Raw genomic sequence first — 18722 nt, forward strand, 5'->3', positions numbered from 1 at the left:
ACCCGAGGAACCCTTTTTTCCAGCCCGAGGAACCCTTTTTTCCAACCCGATCCGAGTTCAACCTGAACCAACTTGAGTTTTTAAGCTTACAAAAAATATTTCATAAAAAATGCCGGCTTTCACTAGGGTCGGGTTGCCCAAACCCTCAACCCAACTAGATCCAACCTGACCTTTTTTCAAGTTGAACCCGTATGAAAGACTCGTGGGTGGCATGAAATATTTGAAATTATCAACGGGTAGTAGTGAAAATCATGGTTATTAACAAGTTGCCTGGTACACAAAAAAAAAAATGTAACCAAAAGTCCCAAATGCCGCTACGGCGTTTTTCACCTTGTTTCCAACGATTCATCTCTCATTTTCACTTTTCCCACAGCATTTTTTTCTGTTCGTCCATCACCTGCCTCCTTAGAAGACTCCATTTCTACTGTCGGCCTGCCTCCTTAAGCTGTAAAGTAGAACAAAAAATGATCAAGCAGCGACAAGATGACCTAAAATAGAAAGGGAGGAACTTGCATAATTCGACCGTGAAACCTAGGACAAGAACTCTGTATTTCCCGTCAAATTAACACGCCTCGACAAGAAAAATGGTAAGTGAAACCCTTTCTTCGTCGTTCCGGTAAAGAAATCTTGTTCTTTTGCTTGTTTCCAGAAAGAAATCTCAGTTCCTGTTCATTCCGGTCATCGTCGTTATGGTCAACTTAGTTAAACTCAAGGTTATCTCGGTAAGATTCGGGTTCTTCCGGTCTAACTCGGGATTATCCCAGTCAAACCTAAATGATAGATTATCCTGGTCTCAGACCTAATTCAATTGTGAAATGATAGGTCATTTGTAGATGAAACAGTCTCTCCTTAAGGAGATGAAAATGTCCCTCTAGGGAAGTTGCTGTAAAAGAAGCAGCCAACGTTATAAGGGAGTATAAATATTTCTATGTAAATCAATAAAGTTATTCAGAGAGCGAAAAATTGTTGAGTCCACAGCCTCCTGAGAGAACATCAACGTGTTCTTTGACTTCCTGTAATCTAAACTCCTTCTCGTCTTCCTTTATATGCATCTATCTGCTCGATTCAAGAACCCCATGTTTTTTTTACAAGTACCAGGTATTCTTGTAGGATCTTCAAGAGAAACGTAGGCATGGGGGGTAGGAGAATGAGAAAATTGAGGGAGCATTAGTGAGGAGTGTGATCGAAGTGGTTAAAATATAGAAAAAATATAAATTACATCCACAGACGATCCAAGCTCTACCGTGGAAGCGACCGTTGGGGACTCGCCATTTGGCCAATCCTGAGCCACTGTTGACCGTTCAAATCCCCGGTCGACCGTCCATAGCCACTATCACCCATTGAACGATTCTAGAAATTCTAGTTTGCACAGTTAACTTCAGAAAATCATATTTCCCTCGTTTCTTATTGGTTTTTGATGTTCTTGTGCATTCTAGAAACCTTAGAGAGTCTACTTCCTTTTAAAAATGATATAAAAAATATTTTGAAGCTTACCTACATCCGTTACTCTTATTTTAGATTAGCTCTAATGCCATTATCGACAAATACCATTGAGGGACTAGTTTGTACATTCTAACTAAGACTTGGACAAAAATTTTCACTTAATCTTTAATTTGATCTTCTCTACATCTTGAGATGGATCTTCTTCTCCTTTCTTTGACTCCAATGACCTTTAATTCAATCTAAGCCTTTAATTCATGCTCCATGACTTTGATTTTGCTTGAATGCTCCTGCTTTGTCTTCAACACAATTTAAACATTAGTATAAATAACTAATCAAATTGTGTTTGGAATCATCAAAATATGACTTGGAAAATTGATAAGGTTGAATGCTTGGGCTTACAGAAAAAAAAAAAAATTTTTATTTCGGGTGGAGTTTTTTGTTTAGTTCAGACTTTTCTTATCCTCTCCTCACACAGTCCCCCTTGCGTCTATCCCTCTCCCACCCTCCCTAACAATTGGGTAAGCTGATATTCCAGGAAAAAATTCAACCAAACATGCCCTCATTATTCTTTTCAAAATAATATTTTGGACTTTTTAAAATCAATCCTACTTAGCAACTTGCAAAAAATCATTACGATTTTATATGTTGGAGATGATTTCCTACCATAAGACCAGAACTCAATCTTGATCATCCAAAGGTGGGGCCAATATATAGTCATTTTGTTACACCAAGATCACTCCATTGCGGGCCTAACTTGCCTTGTTAGAGTTCCAGCCAATACAAAATCTAGAGAGGGTTATGTACTAGTCGTCTAGTCCTTTGCTACCTACTTTTGCAATGATAAGGCCTAAAGTAGGATTGAACCTCCAAATCTTGGACTAGGAGAGGGGACATGATAAAGGCTTAGAATATCAACTTCTGCAACGAACCCAAAAAACAACAACTAATTGAGTACAAAGTAATCTGTGCCTAAAACAAAAAAGGAGAATAGAGAAAAAGAGAGAACAAATGAAGGAAACTGATATGCAGCTCAAAAGTGCTTGAAAGCAAAATCATAGGCTCCCCTCAATACCTATTAGAGAGAACATATCATATCATCATTGCCACAACATTTCCTCAACCCAATACAAAGCAAAATGGAAGAAATATAGAACAGGCACATTGACAAAAAGAACAAGATAAAAAGAAACTGAAAAATGAAAATTGCACCTTAGCATATAAAAAGAAAGGCCTGACTTTATTAAAAAAAAAGGACTTCTCAATCAACAGGGTAATTGGGCTTTTGTAGAAACTGAAACTTCAACACAAACTTTGATAAAAAAAAATAAAAAAAAAGAGAAAAAAAAAACACTCAATGAGAAAACAGGGGAATGTGTTTCTTTTTTTCCATTTGTTGAATAATTGGAGAATTTCTTCATATGTAAAAATAACAGAAAGACACTCAGAATGAGTAGGAGGATATATTTCGATCACTAAATATCAGAAATTATTTTAGGGCGATGATATTGTCACCCCCCCTAAATTACGCATTCGCTCCCCTTTTGGCTTGATTTGACGTCAAAAAGCATTAATAAGGGGGGCGAATGCGTACGCAGGGGGGGTGACAATATCATCGCCCTTATTTTATTTTCATCATCGTGCCTTCTTAATGAAAAATCTAATAAAACCCACAAGATCTAAAAAAGATGGGAAAACAGAGTTCTTTCATAATTTTCAGCTGATCTGAAATGGGAAACTCTTGCCCCCCTTAAATCAGATAAATCCTTACAAATAAAATAGAACCAAAAAATAAAATTAGAATAGCAAGAAAAATGAATGAAAAGAGAATATCTAACTATGAAAGCGAAAGCAAATGAGATAGAGAGAGTGCTGCTACCGTGGGACTTTTATCTGCTTTTCTTTTTATGAAGGGGAGGATTTAGGGTTAGGGTTATCCTTTGGTTGACGAAATTACAAAATAGCCCTCAATGCCGATCTATAGGCAAAGAATTTGGAAATCAGGTGGGGACATCTATTGAATGATTCATGCAAGGGCTGCACACGGTTCGGACTGGTTTGGTTTAGGGAGTTTCTTTTAACCGAACCAATCACATCGGTTTGGAGAAAATTCAAACCATAACCAAACCGATCGGGGGGGGGGGTATAACCGAACCAAACCAAACCGATTTTGACAGGTTCGGTTCGGTTTGGTTCACAGTTTATCCGGTACAAATCCAAATCAAGTAGTTAAATACATTTATTTATCCCAAAAAAAAAAAAAAAAGGTTTATCTATTCGAATCAACTATCAATGGTGTGCAGCGAGACCAGTAAGCTCTCTCTGCCTTCCCTCTCTCTCACGAAACAAAAAATGAAGAGATCCCTCCCTCTCTAACCCTAATCGAGTGTCTTATAAAGGGGATGATATATCCCCCCTTTTTCTTCTCTCGGACAACCCCTTTAAGTATTTAGGACTATTCTTTTTACACTTCTAAGAGGTGGTCTAAGGGGAAGGGGTGAATGTATTCTTTAGTTTTGAATATAAGGAATTGATATAGACACTCCTCCCTTGTTTAAATCACCCCATTCTCTTTGCAAATGAAATAACTCACCTTAGATTGGATAATGACACAAAATCAGTATGTATTTTCCTCCATTGCTCGGTTCGGTTTGGTTAATTTTCGGTTTAAAAATCTAAAACCATGAACCGAACCGATGGGTCGGTTCGGTAAAATTCTAAACCGTGACCGAACCAATGCCAAGAAAAACCAAACCAAACCAAACCGAAAGGCCTGGTTCGGTTCGGTTTATCGGTTTGGCCGGTTTTTTGTACAGCCCTAATTCAAGCCATATGGAAATCATGTTGGGCTAACTATTGAATGATATGATAATGATTTGTTTAGTGAGAAATCAGGTGGGGCCATCTATTGAATGATCCTGATATGATAATGATTTGTTTAGTGATATATCATTATAAAGAGCAATGATAGAATGAAGGGCACCCTTGCAAAAACCAGCTTCAAGGGCGCCCCCATTGGCTAATTTCATCGAAAGTCAAAGCAGTTCCATTTTTTATGGTGCCATCCACCTTTTTTGGTGCCATCATAAACTTACTTTGCTTACCAATGACGGCGCCTTGAAGTTGTATTTTTGCAAGAGCGCTTTTCATTCTATCATTCCTCCATTATAAATTGAAGGCACCTGTAAATAAAACTTGAACCACAGTGGATTAATTTCCTTTTTTTAAAGGTGGTTATTATTTAACTTTCTTATCAGGAAAAGACAAAATTAAAAGCTGTGGAAATATCATTTTTCTTCTAAATACCCATTTTGAACTTCGCTTTCTTCCTTTTTTGAAGAAAAAAATAAAAAATTAACCTCATTAGTTGGATCCCAGAATTCCTTTTAATATTTATTTATTGATTTGCTCATTAGAATTTCTATGTTTGTTTCTCCTCCATGTCTTGCAAATGCAGTACATTAGTGGACTTGGTTGCTTTTGATTTGGTCAAAGCTTTATTGTTATTTCCATTGATTTCAGCAGTGGAAGCTTTGTTTTTCACTTTATTGACACACAATCTGTGTCTTTGCCTTTGTCTTCATGCCTTTTGTTGTGGGCTTGCAGAGTATTTTTCTTGTTTTCGTGTTTCCCTCCAAATCCACTACACCACTTGGGATCTTTTTGGGTGTGCAAAAGCTCACAAATACACACACAAAATGATGATTTGCAAGTTTACACATAAATGAAATTGCATCCAAACAAACCATTAATTTTGTTTCATAAACCCCAATTGCTCTACAGGAGAATGATACTATGAGATTGAGATGCACTTGTGTAAGACTTCCTTGAGATGCATTGTTTGAAAGTTTGCACACAATTACATTGCAAGTTTAAACATGAATTACACCCAAAATGCATTTGGGTGTACACAAAAACATAGGCTTAGGGCTTTCTTGGATACCACCATAATTGGTGGGTCTTGTTTGTGAATATGATCATCTTAAGTTAATCTTATTTTCCAATTGCAGATTAGGGTTACTTTAGAAGCTAATAAATAAGAAAGATACAAGATTATTATAACCATTATTTGCATATAAGATTATATGCATACAAAATTATACGCAAATAATAGTTATGGGTATCTAAATAGGCCTTTTTTGAAAGGCAAAAGAGACACTTAAATTAGTTTAATAAACCATAATTGGTTTTTAAATGATGGCCCAACCACATTGTGATTTGATCAGATCGCATTCAGGAAATGAATGGTTGACGGCTCAAATTCAATCAGATGAACAGTCTAGATCATGTCAGTATCATGTGGTGGGCTCTAATCTCATTACACTATTCCTCAACCAAGCTCTTTGATAAATAGTCAGTATGCACCACTATGAATGCACTTGACAAGGTTTTGGAGTAGCAGAAATATCATCGCCCAATTTAGTAACTAAGAGTCTAAGAGCTTGTTTCTCCTTTGAATGGGAAGAAAATTTCCTGTTGAAATTTGAAGAATGGCCCACGTCTGAGTTTTTGTTAGGTTAAAGAATGCCTTCCTTTTGTCTTTTTTGTATTTCTAAGAAGGTTTCCTAGTTATTAATGGAAAATGACATTCATAAAAAAAATAGCATGGACCCACCTCACACATCACTCATTTATGACTACATCATGGGATACCACACACATCACTCATTTATGAGTTATGACTACATCATGGGATTCCTCTGCTCTCATTTATTTTTCTATTTTCATTATCAACAGTTCAATTTGAGAGTGGAGAAAGTTTTTTTTGCTGGAAAATAAAAGTTTCTAGGGAATTTTTAATGTATTTTTTCTTATAATTTTTTTCTTCTAGTTTGGTTCACATCCTTCAAATTTTAAAAATTTTAAATTCTATTGCTGGTTGTTGACGTTGGATAGCATTTTCAAGAAAATTTATCTATAAACAAAACTTATAGGTAACTGTTATCAGCACAACCATGTTTTGATATGTTCACTAACTCATCTTGTCTTTTAGTATTTAAAGAGCTATCAAAGGTTATTACAGTTCCCAAAAAGCTCTCACAAGCCAATTGGGTTTGAGCAATTCTTAGAACATAGTTGTGCTGATATAATTTCCCAAATTATATTATGATGTACATAAGCACCATAACACAGTGTTGAAGGGTTTACTAAAAGCCACTCGAAACCACTCGTGCAACTGGCTTACCCTCATCATGCACTACTTGAAGCCTACTTCTTGTAATCTGTTTATATCACCAGTAACCAAAGACAAGGCCTTCTACTTCTTCTAGCCCTCTGATGGTCCAATAGACATGGTTCATATCGAGTTGCTGTGCCCAAATCCAGCCCAGTAGAATCTATCAGAACATTTGGGTCCATTGAAACCTCGGTCTCTTTAGAGAAAGTGCTCACCTTATTTTAGGCCATGTCTGAACACTTGGGATTTTTTATTTATGATGAATCGGTGTCTTCAAGTGGCGAAAGAGGCGAAGGGTAGCAGGAAGGTAGAGAGATTTGAGGGGGCATGATTGAGATGAGCCCGAGAATTGGCTAAAAATTAGGAAAAAGTCGATCCTACTTTGAGTAGACGTTTTTGTTTCCTGATTTTTAGCTACTTCTCAATCCCTTTGAGCACCAGTTTCCAGTTTTTTAGCCACTTCACCCCATCTCCACTTAGAGACACCGATTTATCGTGAAAAAGAAATTCATGGTTGCCAAACTTCACCTTTAAGGTAGAAATATTTACCAAAAAGTTATATGTGGGCTACGTGGAGTTGTTTAGGAGTTTGGGAGAAATTATACAGTGGACCCGTGCATGTACATTCAGCCCCAAAATACAGTGGGGCCCACATTGTTTGGGTGATCCAAACCATGCACGATCATCATATGAAAATATTTTATAAGGTAAAACCTGTTTTACGCCTATTTTACACTGTAGCCCAACAAATGAATGGTTTGGATCACTCTATAAAATGGGCTGAACTGTATTTTTAGGAATGGGAAAAGATACATTTGCACCTTTTTCTTCCTTATAGTGTAAATGGATAGTCCTAATTACACTAGAGGGCTCTGGAGGAGGGAAGGAAAAGGAGGCAAGTATATCATTGCCCTCCCGTAAAACACTAGACTTTACCTAATCTCTCTGTCACTCTATTTTGATGATGACACCCTTACATCTTCCCTAATTTTCTAGCGAATTGCTGCGCAACCAAATAGTACTTACCACTCTAATCTTCTATACATCTTCCATACTTGTCTTCTCCCTTTTGGCTTCTACCTCCACTAATCTCCAAGACACATTTCAGCAATCAAACAGAGCATAAGTGATCTCACACATGAAAAATATAACACATCTAGAACGACTGCTGCTCATTGGCTCTGACTACAAGGACTCACTCCGAATAAAACATTACCTATGAAAACGACCCAATTAAGAGGAAAAATAAATAAAAAAATAGAGTACACCAGGAGAAAAAAAACAAGAGAGAAAAAAAGAAAAAGAGAGAGAGCTACAAGGCCTGTTGTTGCGGCTGTTTTCCCCTTTTAGATTCCACCACTGTTCTCTCATGGGAGTCACAAACCTGTGCCCTAAACTTACACCCAAACCTCTTCGTAAACGAGCTCCACCCTCCTCCTCCTCGTCCACCACTACCACCACCACCACCACCAGTGTTATCAATCTTCCCTATATCTTTCCTCATAGTAGAGCACTCCCTCTCGAGCTCGTGAACCCGAGAATGCATACTATCCATATCCAAACGCAACACCTGGTTTTCCCGAAACGTGGCCAGCCATGTGGCCCCATCATCGGCCATCCCCACAGGATCCGGCCCCGGCGCGGCACCAACATCGGTGGCCAGGATTGACCCAGCAATGGCATGGCGTAGCTGGAGCTGCTCGAAGAATAGAACTTGCACCACCACGCGCAATGGTAACCTTTCGTTCTGGGCAGCATGAGTGCACGCCTCTAACGTAAGCTTTTGGCAATCCATCACCCCACACACCTTCTCCTTCTCTTCCTCTGAAATCCACGGATGGGCCTGCATATTTGAAAGAGGAAAAACACTTATAAGACGATACTGCGCTTTGGAAATGTTTCTAAGTAAAAAAGATAAATAACGCCTTTCTCCAACCGCTGCTTTTGAAGAAGTTAGTAAGTTAACATGGTATCAAAGCCGAAGGTCTCAAGTTCAAACCTCCCGGATAGCAAAATAAACATGCAATGGTCAGCCCAAAGTGGGACCAGATTTGCCACATGGGAGTGTTAAAGTATAAAAGATAAATAATGCCTTTCCCAACAGTAATTAAAAGGCATAAATACCCTTAGATAAGGGTTGAATTTTCAATTAAATGCCACCGCATATTTCGTAGAAGAAGTTAAACTTTCTCAAGGAGACTCATATCCGCACCACAGTATTTTCATAATGGCACTACTGACACGTGACAGGTTTAATTTAAGGGAGATGATTTTTTTCACACCCTGTAGGATTATGCGCCCCTCTTTAATATTTAACTGTGGGCAGAATTTAACGCTTTTTGACGTCAAATAACGTTAATAGTGGGTGCATGATTCTATAGGGGGTGAAAAAATCATCTCCCTAAATTTAATTGACTTGGTATTTTATTTGAAAATTTAACCCTCAACCAAGGGTATTATAGTCATATACGAAACTGTAAAACAGAGTTTATCTCCAAAGTATGCCATTATCAGAAAACTGTAAAACAAAGTCAGAATGCCATTATCAAAATATGGTAGTGCGGATATCAGCTACATTTGGTCGATCCAGATTTTTAGGGTAGCTTCAAATAAACGGTTTGGATCAACAATAGAGGCATTCTAAGTTCTAACGTCATTATAAACATTCATAAGGCTAATTTTGTCAATTCAAAAAAAGAAGAAAAACAAATATACCTTAAGAAAAATATCAACGGCTCGATAAAGCCCATCATCAAAAACCCTAGCATGATCAGGAAGAGCAACGGCCAGATCATAAAATTTCTCCGGCTTTAAATTCCCATCGGAACCAATCTCCGACAAGTACCCATCAATCAATTTTCCGACCATCATCACCGGATTTATCGCCGGAGATCTCACTCCTCCTTCATCCTCTCTCTCCTCCAAACCCTCCAAAAAAAACCCTAAAATCCTCTCCACACATTCCACATCATAAAGAGTCTCAATCAGATAAGAATAACTCGGTAACAAAACCTCATCTAATGTCGCATTCTCTAACTGAGACGCAATCTTTCTCTCCAGATCAGATCTGATATTCTCAGAAGCGTTCAAAATATTCGCAGTTCTAAGTAATCCGAACAGAAATCTAGTTTTTGTCGCAGAACTATTTGTACTCGACGGCAGATTCGTAATTACAGTCTCGATCAGATCTCTCTGTTCAGATTCTGAAGAAATCGAGCCAGATGAAACTTGTTTTCGATTAGATCTAGAAAGGCCAGGGATAGATCGTTTCGCGTACGAAATCAAAGATCCTTCGATGATCTCAGAGCTCAGATCTCGAGCTTTCATGGCAGAAATCAAACGTTTATAGATCGGAAGGCTAAGAGAAGTTAGATCTTCGAACAAGCTTTCTGAGGATCGGACCTGATTTTTGTGCCGGATTCCGGTACCGATTCCGTTCCAGAGAATCGGATTTTCTGTGATTTCATCTCTGATCGGCCATCCGAATAGCGAAGGATCGGACGAAGAAGCTTTGGAGGTGATCGAATCGATGCATTTTTGAGGGATTGATAATGATTCTGCGAGTGGAATCAAATCCTGGCATGATTTTAGGGTTTTGATTGACTTTTTGAGGTTTTTGAGTACGGATTGGGTGAGAAATCTGTCTGTTTTTGAGATTAGGTTATTTTCTGAGAAATCCTCAGTCATTTCAAGGTATTCTCCAGCACAACGAAGAGGAGCGACATTTGATGGAGTGAGATCGATCTTTACACCGTAGCAGAATTTAGTGGCGGTTTCGAAGGTTTCAGAACCGCCGGGAAAGTCTTCTAGAGAAATGTGACATATTTCTTCTTCTTCTTCTTCGTCTATATCTTCTTCTTCTTCTTCTTCTTCTTCAACAGAGCTTTTTCGTCTTCTTCTAGGGTTTGATTCTTGCTCTGTTATTTGTCGGTGGAGTTTTCTACTCTTTGACATTAGAGGAAACTGTACAAAAAAGGAAAAAAGATAAAGCAAGGATTTAGGAAGGTTATGTATAGAGAGAGAGAGAGATTGGGGATTTTTCTCACTTTATGAAGATGAAAAGTCATGTCTTCAACTTCTATTATAATGTCGGTTGGTAATCCAGTAGTGCAGAACCTTAGAAAAGACGAATCAAAACAAACAATCAATAGATTTCAAAGAGAAGAATAAGAAGAAGAAGAAGAAGAAGAAGAGGAAGAAAAAAAAAAGGGAAAAACTTACCATGCTTGACCTTTTGAACTGAGCTTCTCTTTAGCCATCTGCTTCAAAAAAAAATCCTATTCCTTACAAAAAAACAATAATCCAATTTCACTATAATCGCTTCAAGAAATCCAAAAAAGCAACTTTCTTTTGAGGTAAACGACTTTTCTTCTCATAAATATCAACAAAAAAACAATCTCCTTAGTTTTCCAACTTGAGTTCTTCACAAATTCTGCTCATTTGTTCAGATCTTATGAATCTAGAAATCTTCTATTGGTATCTGGTCTGAAGTAGGAGACGAAAATGGGTGGAAAACGCAGAGAGAGAGGGGGGGGGGGGGGGGGGGGGGGAAGATGAAATTTGGATTCTAAAGGCAGATCAGACAAACAGCATTTGAACAAACAAATAGGCAAAAGCAGATGAGTTTTCTATTTTATTTTTTTATGGTTTCAGCATTTTTGTTTTTTTATTTCATCTGCTGAGAATCTCACTCTTGCAACGTCCTTTTTTTCTCTTTTTAATTCCTTTCGTGGTCTTCAATCTGTTTGCTGGAAAGTTATATATTCACCCCCTTTTCTTACCTGGGACAGCCCCCTCGAGTCTATTTATGAATTATCTTTTTCTATTCTGGGCTCCTTGGTCATGAGGTTTTTGCAAGGATTTCCATCCCTCATCAATTTCACGTCTACCCTCTCATTAATGAAGAGAAGGAAAGGAAGGGTATTTTGGTAATTTACATAAAATCCTAAATTACTTCACCTAAAATTATAGGTGGGGCCTAAAATGATCTAAACCATTTATCTGCTGGGCCATGTTCTGAAAATCTTTTTTTGTCGTGATTCATCCATAAGGGGGGGGGCCTCTATGTAGGAAATACACAGACACTACCTGTATAACAGCTCAATTTTTCGAATATTTTAGAGTTATTCTCGGTAAACGAGAGACATAGAAAGAGACTTGGGTAGGACGTGCAAATTTCTTTTCTTGGAGGGAACGGAAAGTGTGAACATGGATCATCAAATAACTCCCCGTATTTTTAGGGAAACGATATCTAAACTGCAATGTTTTGATAAGATGCATGAAGCAACTTATCGTCTAGCATTAAAAAGGGCTGTTTCGTGGATTTTACAGCCCTCACAAAAAGCTCTTACAAGCCCTTTAAAATACTAAACGACAAGATGTTATGCGCTTCTTATCAAAACATTGCATTGCTGGAATCATGTCCCTATTTTTAACTTGTTCTCTTGAGTAGTAATTTGTGTACTTTGTACTGCTTATGATTCAGTGGTGCAGCTTGGGCGGGTTCAACCCCGGAAAAAGTCGGGTTGGGTTGAGTTCGGGTTGGGTTTTCTCAACCCAGGTTGAGGGATTGGGCAACCCCACCCGAGTGAACCCAACTTTTTTAATATATTTTTAAAAATTTTTAAGCTAAAAAACTCGGGTTGGGTCGGGTTCGGGTTGGCAAAAAGGGTTCCTCGGGTTGGGTCGGGTTGAACCTTGTTGGGTTGGAACTCGGGTCGAGTCGGGTTCGGGTTGACCAAATGGTTGCTCAGGTCAGGTTTGGGTTGGCCTCAACCCGAGTTGCACCCCTACTTATGACTCCCATATATGGGAAGCTTCTTAATAATTGTAGGCTAAGCTGCACCAAAAACATGGCCTAAATGCTCGCTCTCTCTCTCTTTCTTTCTCTCTCTCCCTGTCTCTCATTGATTAGCTTTAGTGTCCTAGGTCCAACTTACATTGTGCATGGTTAAAGCTTAGGATTTGGAGTAGGGGTGGACATGGTTCCAGTTCAAATTGGGGAACCAAACGGAACCGGCACATTTGGTTCGATTCAGTTCCAGCTAAATATGGTTCGGTTCCGGTTCGAAAAATTTGGAGCCAGTGGATATTCGGTTCGGTTCTGGGTTTGGGTTTGGGATCCCAGAACCAAGAACCGACCCTACTTACTTGAGGAATTGGTTTAATTTGATTTTTGCATTGGATAATGGATATTAGGGCCTGTTTGTAGTCCATATATAAATGTTATCCCAAATTTGATAATGAATTGATAATGGATATTAGGAATTGCCCAAATTTGTAGTTCATAACTTCATATATAATTTGATAGGGCCTGTTTGTAGTCCATATATAAATGTTATCCCAACTTTGATATGCATTGGATAATGTATATTAGGAATTGCCCAAAACTTTGATATGCAGGTATCTATACCTGTTCACATATAATTTGATAGGGCCTGTTTGTAGTCCATATAAACCTGTTTGGTTGTCTGTAGTTCGGTTGGGTAAACCCATAACCGAACTGAACTGATTATATATGGTTTTGGTTTGGATCAGTTCTGTTCCAAACTTATATGGTTCGGTTCTGGTTCCAATTTTAGGGAACCGATTATATATGGTTCGGTTCTGGGTATGCCTCAAAACCGAACCGAACCGAGCCAAACCATGTCCACCCCTAATTTGGAGCAGAGAGAGAGAGAGAGAGATAGAGAGAGACTCCTCATGGTAACGAGAAGTGAGAAAATTAAATGTTGTGTGTGGTTTTCTTAGTAGGAATTTTTAAATGCAGCAAGATAACCCTCTTGAACGGTCATTAATAATGCAAATATGAAGGGTACTTTTGCAGCCTTTCATTTGGATCTATAGGACGCTTCATTGGATTTTGTGGTTACGTTTGGGCCACGATCATAAATAATTTCAGACCTTATGATATGGGTCCAATCAATATGGTTTGGATATAGATGTGTACCCAAATCTTGTCTATTAACCTTCAGATAGTCTGAATCCATTAGATCATCAAGTAATTGAGCCTCTAGCTCAATGGTCAAGGCTTTGTTCTTCAACCCAGAGCTCAGAGGTCGGAGGTTCGATACCAACTTGCCTACGAAAAAATCTGTGTCCATTAGAATCTCTAATAATTTAGGTTAAGCCTTAATAGGCTAATTTTAATATGGGAAAGGCAAGCAGTACATCCATCTAAAGTTGCAGAGTCACTGATAAGTATGTGAGCTATGTTGCTCTCAAAAATTCCAAACTGATTGCTGTGATAGTTCAAACAAACCTTCCTTAGCTTAGTATTAACCACTCCCAATAAATAATTGAGGAAAGTGTTCCTAAGCTATAGCTTATCTAAGCTATAGCACATGTGGCCTCACATTTTTTGGGGATCCAAAGCATTCATTTGGAAGGCCCTTTCATAGATAGGGTGTGTACCAAAAATCAGCCCTATAGGATCATCCTAGCCCTGCCATCTGTTGAGGGAAAATATGGGTAGAAAACATGGACACACAGTCAGGGCTAGGATGAACCTATAGGGCTGATTTTTGGTACACACCCTATCCATAGATGGGCCTTCCAAATGAATGCTTTGGATCCCAAAAAAATGTTGGCCACATGTGTTTTTGAGCTATAGCTCAAATAAGCTATCTAAGCTATAGCTTAGGAACACTTTTCTCTAAAAAATTAGGGTTGCTGTGAAAATGTCAATCTAGGTTTTGATGGAAAAGCCAAAAAACTGGAGGAATCAAGCAAGGACGAGTGAGAACATAAGAAATTTTAATAGTTTAGCCGATGTGTCTACGTTAACGAATAAAAAAAGATCAAAATGCTTCTACTATTCCTTTTCAAAAAAAAAAAATGCTTCTACTATTCGAAGATTATAAAGTTACATCGTTGGTCTATAACCAAGATCTTATATAATATCTCTACCCCTATCCTAATATAAAAGTTTCACCCAAACACAAAAATATGTGGTTTTTCCATCCCAGGAATATCTCTATCCTTTGCTTCGGGGGGTGTTGACATGAGAGAATTCGAGCCATAAATCTACCTATGGTTTACTAATGCGCTTAGTCCTCTTGCAATGTAGACACGAAGAACAAGAATAGAGGAACACTTAATTAAAATAACCTTCTTTTTGTGATCATCTCCTACTAATGAAGATGCAATTGTAATTTCATACAACTAACACTTGAAGCTCAAACCCAATCATTCTTTAAAAAAACTCAAATCCTGGTTTTTTACGTGCAGCAAATGAGAAAAGCTGAAATTTTTTAAAAAAAATGTTCTTAGGCAAAGACTACCCAAAAAGCCCATTTCCTCATTTTCCATTTGGCGTGTCTCTAAAAAATGAGATTCTCCGGAGTGGCCCAGAGTCGTTTCCAAACAGCCTTGCCGAATACACCCTAAATCTATAATAAGGGTAACCATCATTGTAAATGCACAAAGAAATTAGAACTGTTAACAATCACTCAAAACATTACATGAAACTGATTTTATTGGGTACATGTCCAATTTATTGTTGCAGGAGTTTCTCTAGTTGAAAAAATACATAAAGAGTAAAGAAGAAAAATAAAGTAGAGGCACAGTTAAGTGCCTCTCTCTATCATAAGCACACATAACTAGCTTATTAAAAGAGAGAAAAACATTACTTTAGTAATCTCACTTCATCTCTGGTTTTTGAGCCAAAGATAGCTACATTAAAAGAGAGAGAAGATTAGAGGTGCAAGTCAGCGAGCAAGGGTCCATGCCCAACATCACTTCATCTCTATTTATTTTATTGATAGTCATCTTGCCTCCCTCTTCATCAAGATTCCATTTACCTGCAATGATCATCACAAATAATCAAAAGTTGGTATTATGTACTGGAGAAATTGGAATGCAGAGAGAGAGAGAGAGAGATTTTGGTGAAGACCGAAACCGAAACTACCGAAATCCAAAACTGACGAAACGTACCAAATTTCAGAAAATTTGGCCGAAATTTCGTCAATTTCGGTGAAATTTTTTTAAAAATTTTAATTTTTTATTCATCTCCCAAATTTCAGCCAAAATTACCAAAAAAAAGTTGGCCCAGAAATTCGAAATTTCAAGCGTCTTTACTGAATTTCAGCTAGGTCCGAAATGACCCCCGAAACCGAAATTTAAAACCTTGGGTGCAACTTGGGAGAGAGTAGGTGCAACTTCGGTCAGGTTGAGTTGAGCTTTTGCTGAAAAATGAATTGGAGTCGACACAAACCCAACCCGATTTTATGATACAAGTGTTAAAAGTATAAAAGATTTAATAACACCTCCAACAGCTTAAGCTTTTGGAGCTACTTGTAGTTTCACATGGTATCAGAGTAAATGCCTGGTTCAAACCTCCTTGATAGCAAAATCCACATGCAATGGACAGAACCCAAAAGAGGGGCCACATGTGCTACATGTAGGGCAACCGTAAGAAAGAGGGGCCACATGTGAGGGGGAGTGTTAAAGTATAAAAGATTTAATTACACCTCCAACAGCTAAAGCTTTTGGAGCTACTGGTAGTTTCAGAAAAAAGCTCAAACAGAATTCCCAAAAATCGATTTGAGTCACACCAGAGAGAGAGAGAGAGAGAGATCTTCACTTTGAGGTTGTGGCAGCCAATTGCTGCTCGGTTGTTGGCATTACGACGCCGGGCCATGGGCGGCATAAGCAATGCTTGCCTTTGTCTATGTTCTCATAGACAGAAACCACATGCTTTCCACAGCCACTCCATGTGAACTTCCCACATTCCTTGCAAACTACCTTCCTACACATCTTATCTTTTTAACTCTTTAGATGAGAGGAATAGAGGAAAGGTGGCTCGAGCAAGAGTTTTCTATCCATTCCAATTTATAACACTCCTTACCTCTTTGATACAATCGACATCTCTGTCCCATTTAGTATATGTGGATGATATAATAATATAATATAGCTCACATAGTGATCCTTATCCAATTCCTTTCAAGCATATCTTGTCACGCCTTATCTTTTGAATTCTCCGCAGATACTACAGATTAGAGATTTCTCTGGGATTGTCAAACACTTGGTTAGAGTTGGGATTGGTTCCATTGATGCTGGAAACTATTTAGAACGCTTCTAACAAAGGATTAGATTTGCTTATTCATGATTTTAACTTTGTAGCCTTATCCATGATTTGGGACTTGCTAGGCAATTTGGCAGAAGGCCATTTCGCAGCTCACATTTTCAGAGAGAATAGCCTCCTCTAAGCAGATTTTGTTGTATTCATTTAATTCATCTGAGATGGTTGTTCTCTACTGAAATAGTGAGCCGCTAAATGGCTTTATGCAAAATTGTTGCTAAGCATCATTTAATTGCGCTTGGGATCTTGAATTTACACACTTTGAGGAAAAAAATCTCAAAATGTGTGTAAAAGTCTCAAAGTATCTGTAAATTCAAGATTCCAAGCGCAATTAAATGATGCTTAAAGGGTGTCCTACGGGCACTAGACCTGGCAAAATCGACCCGTGCCTCTGGGTCGCCCGAACCCACCGCAAATTTGCGAGTACGGGTTTATATTTGAGTGATCCATCAAAATTGACCCGCAGATCGCCCAACCCACCAAAACAGGGGTTGGATCGAGTGAACCCACGGGTACTCACGGGTACCCGCAATTCGTTTTTTATTTTCTGTTTTTTGGTTTTAGTGGCTGGAATTAGGGGTGGACATGGTTCCGGTTCGAACCAAGGAACCGAACCGAACCGGCACATATGGTTCGGTTCGGTTTGGTTCCATATTTATATGGTTCGGTTCCGGTTCCAATATCCTGGAACCAATGGAAATTCGGTTCGGTTCTGGGTTTGGGATCCCGGAACCGAAAACCGAACCGAGAACCGACCCTCACCTTAAAACCCAATGCCTCATCGCTTGATAAAATCACCCCACCCCCTTTTAATTCACCCCTCTTTAACGTGTTGCTTTGCCTTTAAAATTTTAATTCACCCCCCCAAATTTGTGCTTGATTATTCCAATTTGTGCATGTTTGTAGGTCATATATAATTCTTGCATTGCCCAAATTTGTGCAAATTTGTGCATGATTATTCCAAATTCGTACATGTTAGTCTTTGTAGTTCATATATAAATAGGACCAAACCGATTTTAAATACGATTAGGCAAAATATCTACATTTGGTGAAGGTTGGGTAAACCCAGAACCGAACCGATTATATATGGTTCTGGTTCGGTTCGGTTCCAAACATATATGGTTTGGTTCTTGTTCCAATTTCAGGGAACCGATTATATATGGTTCAGTTCTGGGTATACCCCAAAACCGAACCGAACCATGTCCACCCCTAGCTGGAATAATGGAATTAAATTGAATACACCCCCTATTTTTCAATATGGACGGTACAGCCCACACAATAGGATGATCCAAACTGTCCATTTGATGGGCCACAACGTAAATAGGTTGTGCCCTCTGATCTAAAGAGGGACTCACATTATGGAAATTTCTATAGATCGGACGGTTGGGATTATCCTATGGAAATGATTTTTGGGGCACAACCTATTTACGTTGTGGTCCATCAAATGGACGGTTTGGATCATACTATGGTGTGGGCTGTACCGTCCATCTTGAAAATTAGTGGGTGAATTCATTTTAAGTCAACTATTCCAGCCACTCAAACCAAAAAATGAAAAAAGAAAAAATGAATTGCGGGTACCCGAGGGTTCACCCGACCCAACCCCTGTTTTGGCGGGTTGAGTGACCCGCGGGTCAATTTTGACAGGTCATTCAAATGTCAACCCGTTTCCGCAAATTTGCGGGTGGGTTAGGTCGACCCGATGGTGCGGGTCGATTTTGCCATGTCTGCTGGGACCATAATTCTGGCCAAATGCTGTTTAGAACATCTTGTTTGGATCATCGTACACCTCTGATCTATCAAGCCTCGTTTATGGTTCCAAGAAGAAAAGGTAAAATTTTGATTTTTGTTGTAGTCCCTTCATTCATGATTATAGCACCTACGCCCGTGACAAGTGAAATCAGAGCCAATGTTAGAAGGGAGGTGACCGTTGTAGGACACTGGCTTCTAATGGCTTGGAAGTGGCACAAGGAGATGCGGAGCACAATACTAAGCATTCTTCAAGTGAACCTTGCCTGTGTTCTTCTA

General features: G+C 38.6%; 1 protein-coding gene and 1 long non-coding RNA gene across 2 annotated transcripts; both read right to left on the reverse strand.

Moving 5' to 3' along the window:
- Window positions 1–7762: 7762 nt before the first annotated feature.
- LOC143857968 (Phototropic-responsive NPH3 family protein) lies at window positions 7763–11398 on the reverse strand. Its single transcript, XM_077368534.1, has 4 exons — window positions 10838–11398; window positions 10663–10732; window positions 9332–10579; window positions 7763–8459 (listed from the first exon to the last, which is right to left on the reverse strand). Exons 1-4 carry the CDS (start codon window positions 10873–10875, stop codon window positions 7929–7931), a joined length of 1887 nt encoding a protein of 628 aa, XP_077224649.1. The 5' UTR covers window positions 10876–11398; the 3' UTR covers window positions 7763–7928.
- Window positions 11399–15034: 3636 nt separating this feature from the next.
- Window positions 15035–16769, reverse strand: LOC143858036 (uncharacterized). Its single transcript, XR_013238845.1, has 2 exons — window positions 16200–16769; window positions 15035–15417 (listed from the first exon to the last, which is right to left on the reverse strand). It is a non-coding gene; the product is annotated as an uncharacterized LOC143858036 (long non-coding RNA).
- Between the last annotated feature and the right edge of the window lie 1953 nt (window positions 16770–18722).

This window comes from Tasmannia lanceolata, unplaced genomic scaffold, assembly GCF_043159265.1.
Source record: "Tasmannia lanceolata isolate RefF3 unplaced genomic scaffold, GAP_Taslan_0.1 ptg000025l, whole genome shotgun sequence".
NCBI classification, from domain to species: Eukaryota; Viridiplantae; Streptophyta; class Magnoliopsida; order Canellales; family Winteraceae; genus Tasmannia; species Tasmannia lanceolata.

What these genes read in the sequence shown, in the direction of transcription:
- LOC143857968 (XM_077368534.1), bottom strand. Translation starts at nt 10,875, where the DNA reads ATGGCTAAAGAGAAGCTCAGTTCAAAAGGTCAAGCATG. An exon ending in TGACTTTTCATCTTCATAAA is followed by an intron (nt 10,580 to 10,662) that starts GTGAGAAAAATC and finishes TTTTTTGTACAG; the next exon opens with TTTCCTCTAATGTCAAAGAG. An exon ending in CCGTTGATATTTTTCTTAAG is followed by an intron (nt 8,460 to 9,331) that starts GTATATTTGTTT and finishes TCAAATATGCAG; the next exon opens with GCCCATCCGTGGATTTCAGA.